Source organism: Cherax quadricarinatus, chromosome 17 (assembly GCF_038502225.1).
Source record: "Cherax quadricarinatus isolate ZL_2023a chromosome 17, ASM3850222v1, whole genome shotgun sequence".
Classification (NCBI taxonomy): domain Eukaryota; kingdom Metazoa; phylum Arthropoda; class Malacostraca; order Decapoda; family Parastacidae; genus Cherax; species Cherax quadricarinatus.
Genome location: NC_091308.1, coordinates 8,210,031 through 8,217,175, shown reverse-complemented (window position 1 = coordinate 8,217,175; position 7,145 = coordinate 8,210,031). Strand labels below are relative to the sequence as shown.

The 7,145-nt window shown below is 36.9% G+C and overlaps 1 protein-coding gene across 1 annotated transcript in view; it reads right to left on the bottom strand.

The window, feature by feature from the left end:
- Positions 1-926: 926 nt before the first annotated feature.
- LOC128686261 (regulating synaptic membrane exocytosis protein 1-like) overlaps positions 927-7,145 on the bottom strand; it is a 19,007-nt gene continuing 12,788 nt past the window's right edge. Inside the window, exons 8-9 of the mRNA XM_070085695.1 lie at positions 6,788-6,868; positions 927-1,174 (exon numbers count right to left, since the gene is read on the bottom strand). Of these exons, the coding sequence (XP_069941796.1) occupies positions 927-1,174; positions 6,788-6,868 (329 nt within the window). The remainder of the gene's footprint in view (positions 1,175-6,787; positions 6,869-7,145) is intronic.

The window sequence follows — 7,145 nt, the reverse complement described above, 5'->3', positions numbered from 1 at the left end:
ATGATTGGAAGCAAGAGGAGTGGAGTTGGGTGGATTAGAGAGCAAGAATTCGGCTCTTAAGAGGTAATCCTCGCCACTAAGGACAACCACCGAATTGCCTTTCCCAGAAGGAAGGATAACAATACCAATATCAGATTTAAGAGAAGGCTGGGCAAGTTCTTAGCAACAAGGAAGGTGGTGGTTCTTAGTAAACATGTCAGCGATGCACCGAGAGTGAGAGTGGCGAAAGGAATTAAAGGTGGTAATCCTGCTAGAATGAGGACCGAGTGAATTCGCTAAGGCAACACCAGAACCAAGAAGGTGAAGCTCATGTCAGGAAAGTGTGACACGAAACAAAATTAGCAACACACTCTGCGAGGGAAAATTTGCTGCAGAAGCTGTCACAACACAGCATTGGTTCCAACCACTGTATCGTGATTTTGTTCTTTTCTCTAAGAACATGAGAACATAAGGAACGAAGAACACTGCACCAGGGATACCGGCCTATATTTGACACGTCCTTTTCAAACTCAAACCCACTAAAAAATGTTCTACTGTCGTAGGCTTAGTAATTTGATTGCCCATTGACTTCCCTGGCCAGGGGGTAATGGTTTCATATTTTTCAATGGTGAATAACATTCACCAAATCGTTAAGCAGCAAATAACAGCATTAAAATACATATCAGTAATATTATCGTTATTATCATTATCTTCAACATAATCATAATAAAAAATTATTATTACTGTAATTATAATAAATTTTTATTACTATTATTAACATTATTATCGTTATAAATTATTATTACTATTTTAAACATTATAATATAAATTATTATTAGTGTTATTATTAATATATTAAGTTATTATTATTATTGTTATAATTCTTATTATTATAATTATTATAGCTGTAGTTGTTGTAATGGTGAGTAATGACGGTCATCGTGTATTTATGATTGTTCTGTGGCGACTGTGATGGTGATAATGGTGATGATGAAGGGGGCGGCTGTGATAGTGATGATGGTGATGATGAAAGTGGTGATGAAGCTGGTGGCTGTGATGGTGATGAAGGTGGCGGCTATGATGGTGATGAAGGTGGCGGCTGTGATGGTGATGAAGGTGGCGGCTATGATGGTGATGAAGGTGACGGCTGTGATAGTAACGATGAAGGTGGCGGCTGTCACTTTTTTTATGCTCACTGGATTCTTAAAAATCATGTTCACTTCCATCTTATTTAATATTCTCTCATTTTTCTTTCATGTTCACTCATTTGGTTTTATATAACCTTTCTACATTTCAGATACAAGAAGAGTGCAATGACCTAACATCTTGGTAGATAACGTGGATTTAGATGCATCACCCAAGATAACCAAGAAACACTGGAGACTAGTTGGATGTTTTCAAGGTAAAAAAAAAAACACTAGAAGAATAAAGCGACAATGATCTAACTCACATTAAGTACATTATGTTCGACACCAATCTCTGTACATAATATTGTGACGACACTGCATCATTTTCAGTGGACTGGGGAAATTCTCTTTTGTTTCGTGAGTGTTATACAAGTTTCATCAGCTGACTCGGCCTTTCGTAAAATAGTTTTGGATATATTTAGCTCCTGAAAGCACTCACCTAGACGTGGTTGTGGGGATTGAGTCTCATTTTCACGACAATATAAGAAGGCTCACGAAAACAAGCAAGTAATGGGTGGCTTGTTTAAATTTTGAAGTTCATATTCTGAGGCAGATAAGTTAGAAAGCAGACATTAAATTGTATCAACACACGCGAATGTTGCACAGCGATCAAGGCCTGAGAAATGCATGAGTCCCGTGCTGAAGATAAGTGCAAGTGCATTTTTGTGGAAGCAGAAATATATGCATGTGATGATGAAGATGCCGGAGATGGATACACATATTCACCTGAAGTCACGTCAGAGCGTTACATGGCGACGCCAAGAGAAATTTAATTACTATATGTTCCAGTGGTTGGTACACATTTATAAGGAGCTATCAAAGGTGTAAACATATGAACCGTTAGGATACACCTGTACATTTAGGGACAGACGGTGGATACAGATACACCTTTTGAGAGAAAAGCGGACACCGCTCATTTTAGATTCTAGAGATGAGAATACGTGTATCTGAAGATGAATCTTAAAGAACCAGAAGTGTGTACACACATGTACACCTGATTCAGAAAATACAAAAGGTGGATATGTATACACACACCTGTGCATCTAGCCACAAAGTTACAAAAATGCATATGCGTACACACCCTTACACTTGCCCCTGAAGATACATAGAGTGGATATATATTCACTCGATGATGATAGGGGTGGGTAGACATTTATCTAGTTGACGTGTCACGGATATGAATACATGCAGTTGAAGCCAGCCAAGATTTACCTGCACATAAACATGTAAGAGTCGTTTATATCTCCAGTTGCACGTGACATATTTGAATGCATATGCAAGATGAGGCCTAAGAGGTGGGTAAAAATACACTTGGAAGTATTTTTTGGGGAGTTAACATACATTTACAAATGTCACATATGGATATACATACAACCTGGGAGGAGGATGTCTGATGCGGATTCACAAGTGTCTAGATCTTTCATATGTGGATGACACAGAAGTGTTCATGCATTCAGAGGAATCAGAAATGGGCACAAATGAACGCCTTGTTGTCATAAGTAAGATTTTATGTGCCTGCATATGACAAACGTGGTTCATAAACATGTGTATGTCAAGAGTATGTACATTTTCATTTGGAGGTGCCAGAGTGTGTACACATACATCCGAAGGTGTTAGAGTATACATATTTAGCTAGAAAGGCAAGTAAGCTATACATAACTAAGATAGAAATACTAAAGTTGAGTACATTATGTATCTAGAGATACCAATATCAAGTACAAAGGATCCATGTGATACCAAGAACTGGTCACATATACACATAAAGGTACCTAAAATAGGAACATAATTACCTGGGGATACTCAGTTTCAAACTAAGTATACCTAGGATTAAATAGGTTGGGCACTTGTGCGTCTGACGCTATTTAGAGATGTTTATATACGTGCTTAGTGATACCTAACGATAGATAATCAGACGCCTAAACATCGTGGAAATAGGTACACATGTGCCCGAAGACAAAAAAAGTATGTATATACCTGCAGATGTTAAGACGGTTTCAAATCCACTTCATTTGATCAAATATCTGCACATACGTACCTGCAGATCTCAAAGACCATTACTCGTGTTCCCGGCGCTGTCGGACATATATAGTTACACATAGATAAACTACGATAGCTATATAGACATAGGCATATTAAACAGAAATTTGTACCCATACACCTGAAAAACTGTCGTAGATTGATATCAATGCACCTTATGGCCATATTAAATACATACACATACATGTGAAGGTTAATATGGGGGGAGGGGAAAATAGAAAAAGACGTCTCTTTGTTTTCTTTAAATGTTCCAGAAATAATTTGTAATTCATTCACAAGGTGGTATTGCCAAGGGTGATGCTCCTGTAAAATTTAAGGACTATTGCTATATCCTTCATTTAAGACAGCATTTAAGACATCACTTTGAAAAAAAAAATGTTTTTACTGCTTTCATTGTCTACAAGACAATAGTAAATGAAGCACATCGACTCGATACGGCACTCCCGAATTTCTAGTAAGTTATAAGGAAACCCCCTAGTAAGTTACAGGGAAAACTTTATGCTCGTGTGAGCTTAGTAAATTATTGTGGCCAGGAGACATGTGGACACATAACTACCGGAGTGAAACAGCACTGCATCACGTTACCCCAACGCAACTAGTGGTCCAAGAGGAAATCAAACAATGTTTCGCTAAATGACTGGTCTTGAGAACCCCTTTCCCCTCGGTGTTATCCACAAATCATTTCTTATTGATTCTGCCCAACTTTTCACTCTCTCAATCTGACTCTTTTCTCCAACTCCCTTTTCAACTCCCCCCCTCTCCCTATCTTCCTCCTTCTCCCTCCTCAGTCTTCCCACTTCATCTCCTCACCTCCCACTCGTCATCAGCATCAGGGTAACGTTAGTTCATATTCTTTACACTGGCTTTACAGTGGCTTTCGTCTGACATTACAAGCGAGCATTTTCTCTGAGCTCTGATAGTCATTTTATAGTGTCTCCCTGGAGGATTGCCTAAGTGTAATCCTCGAACTCTGGCTCCTGGTCCTGCGGATGTGTGTGTGTGTGTGTGTGTGTGTGTGTGTGTGTGTGTGTGTATGTGTGTGTGTGTGTGTGTGTGCGCGCGTGCTTGGGTGTGAGTACTGTAGGAAATTAGCATTGTGACAATCATTTTCAATTGTAAGTGACGCAATTATAACCTTCACATGATGGCATTTGAAAAAAAAAAAGTTCTCTGTGTTACAGACAGCAGACCCATAATCCGATCAATGTACATTACAAAGAAAGGCTCCCAACGGTGACACTGACTCGAACAGACCCAACCTCACATGCTATTCAGTAATTATCTTTCGTATAGGCTTGATGGCATGAGGCAACACGTGATTTGGCCTAGTGGTTTACGAACCTATATACATCCTTTTCAGTGACGCATTCGCAACAATTTGGCTCTTTCACACCACCACCAGTATAGATTTACATTCTGGGTTGTACTGTATCTTAAAATATATAGTCAGCTGTGTTATTATTTGTAATTCATATTGAAATATTAATGAGTTTGTGTATGGAGACTCTAGTGTGGACAAGTATTACAATGTTTGTTATATCACTACTGCGTATAGCATGGCTGGTTGGTGACTGAACACGTAAATAGATTTTCACACACAAGTTATCACTACTTGACATGACATGGCCGGTGACTGAGGACTAACAACATGGTCACGCACAGGTATAACTGTGGTAATTTTTGTTAGATGACTGAGCCCTAACAATGTGGTCTTGTACAGGTATAACTGTGGTAATGTTTGCTAGGTAACGTCATCATGCACACGCACACAACATAACAGTAACAGATAACAATTGCAACATGCACAGCAGTATCATCATTCATGGGCACTTAGACACTAACAACAGATTACGATGCAACAACATACACGAGACGCCCTCTGTTGCAGAGCAACGTGTTAAAATACTATTATATATAAGGAGCTTGTTGTGTATATTTCACATGAGCTTTCACATTATATTGTCGTAAAAAAAAATCAATATTCCGAAAGCTCAAAATGTTATAACTAAACTCCTGGTTATCTTACATTAATCGTGATATGAATGTTATCGTCATTTCTGGTAAATGACACTCTTGGTGTCCTTAATTAACTTAGTTATTAGGCAACATAATTCTCTATAGGAAGCTAATGTACAAAAATATGTTTATTGGAAGAGTTCCTTTCCATTCTATCCAAAACATCGCATCACCAAACATCCAGTGACCTTGTCAACATATAGTATATATTTATACAGTTAACAATATAGTATTTTAAAATTAATTTTTTTCAGTAGCTAATTGATCAGTTACTGAGATTAAAAAAAGATGATTCAAGCATACTTTAAATGATAAATAGTTCCACGTTCTGTAACAAGATGAACATTCTTGCTTTAGCATCGGTGAACAATGTGCTCTTGGGATAAGGTCCGATTCTGCAGTGGCACGCTACAGTATAACTGGGCAAGCGTCCCACTGCTTAATAAGGGAGAGCTGTACCACGGGGAAAGTTTTCAGTGTCGCACTAAAACTTAGGGGAACATCAACCATGTTTTTTTTTTATGCGACATTACTATATACATGATTAATAACCTCAACACGTATGTCTCAACACCTGACCTGCTCTCATAGCCTCGTACTCAAAAAAATTTCGCTTACAGTTTGTTAATTCTCTTGCATCGTTTTCTATACTTTCAGTGGATTTCACTTTTAATTAAATGCAGTAAATCTGTTGCAGTTAACATATGTTATAATTATAGGTAACACATGTTTTATAATTATGTTGTTTTATACTTCATTATTGGAGTTGTAAATCCAAATTTAATGTTATTTTTCAGTGTTGTTGACACGTGTTTTTTTTTTTTTACCTTCATCTTTTGCCTCACTCCTTCAGTCTGTGGAAAAAATGTATAAATACAACTTAATTAAAAAATAATATGAACCTTTCCATTTAAATGAGAAAACATTGAATAAATATTTTTCTTAATATTTAAATACACTCCTGATGAGACTGACATTTCTATTTAAAAAAATCTCTAAATCTTGCTGTTCCTAATGTTCAGTTGTTTTTAAATGTTTTAAAATACCAATTAAATATTATGCCATTTTAAATATCACTAAGATAAGTCCCAACTCAAAAAAAATGTTTTATTAACATGGGATTGCTCCGTCAAAAATTGGCTTGAGTTTTTATGGAGCCAAAGAATGACAGTTTATAAATCATTCCGTTGATGTGCGTGGTTGATAAGACTCACTAATAATTATATAATTCACTAATAATTATATAATTCACCGATAATTATATAATTTCACTAATAATTATATAATTCACCGATAATTTCATAAATCTTTCCTTCAACTGTTGTCCAGCAGTGTAGCAGATAACTGGTTGAATATGTTGACCTACTTGAACCTTCCCACTAGCTATTGAAGATGCCTTGTATCTCATGCAAGACTTTGGAAACTCAGCTTTGTTTTTTTAATCATACCTAATTAAATCCAATTCATCAAGCTCAGTATATCCCCCACAAGTACAGCACTTCCCCGTGATTATAAATAATAGAAATTACCTGCTGAAGTAAGTGGAAACAATGGGCGAGTAGGCCTACCTGCCAGCTGTTCCACAAGATCCTCACGGTCTGGTTCCTGTAGCTGATACCACCTTGATTGCTCGTCCATCAGCGTTGCTTCTGCAAGTCGTATTTATATACGTTTATCAACATTATAAATATGCACAAAAATGTAAATCTCAAAACTGCATTTACACATAATCAATCAAACATAGGAAATAAATTTTAATGCTCCTGTAGCAAAGTAAACGTATTGAAATATGCTCCTGTAGCAAAGCACATGTAATGCAAAATGAATTTTAGAAGAAGCACTTTTTTCAACTAATATATTATAAAACAGCTACTTTGTGGTAAAACAAAGATCCAAACATGCAGCAGTAATACACAAATAACCCAC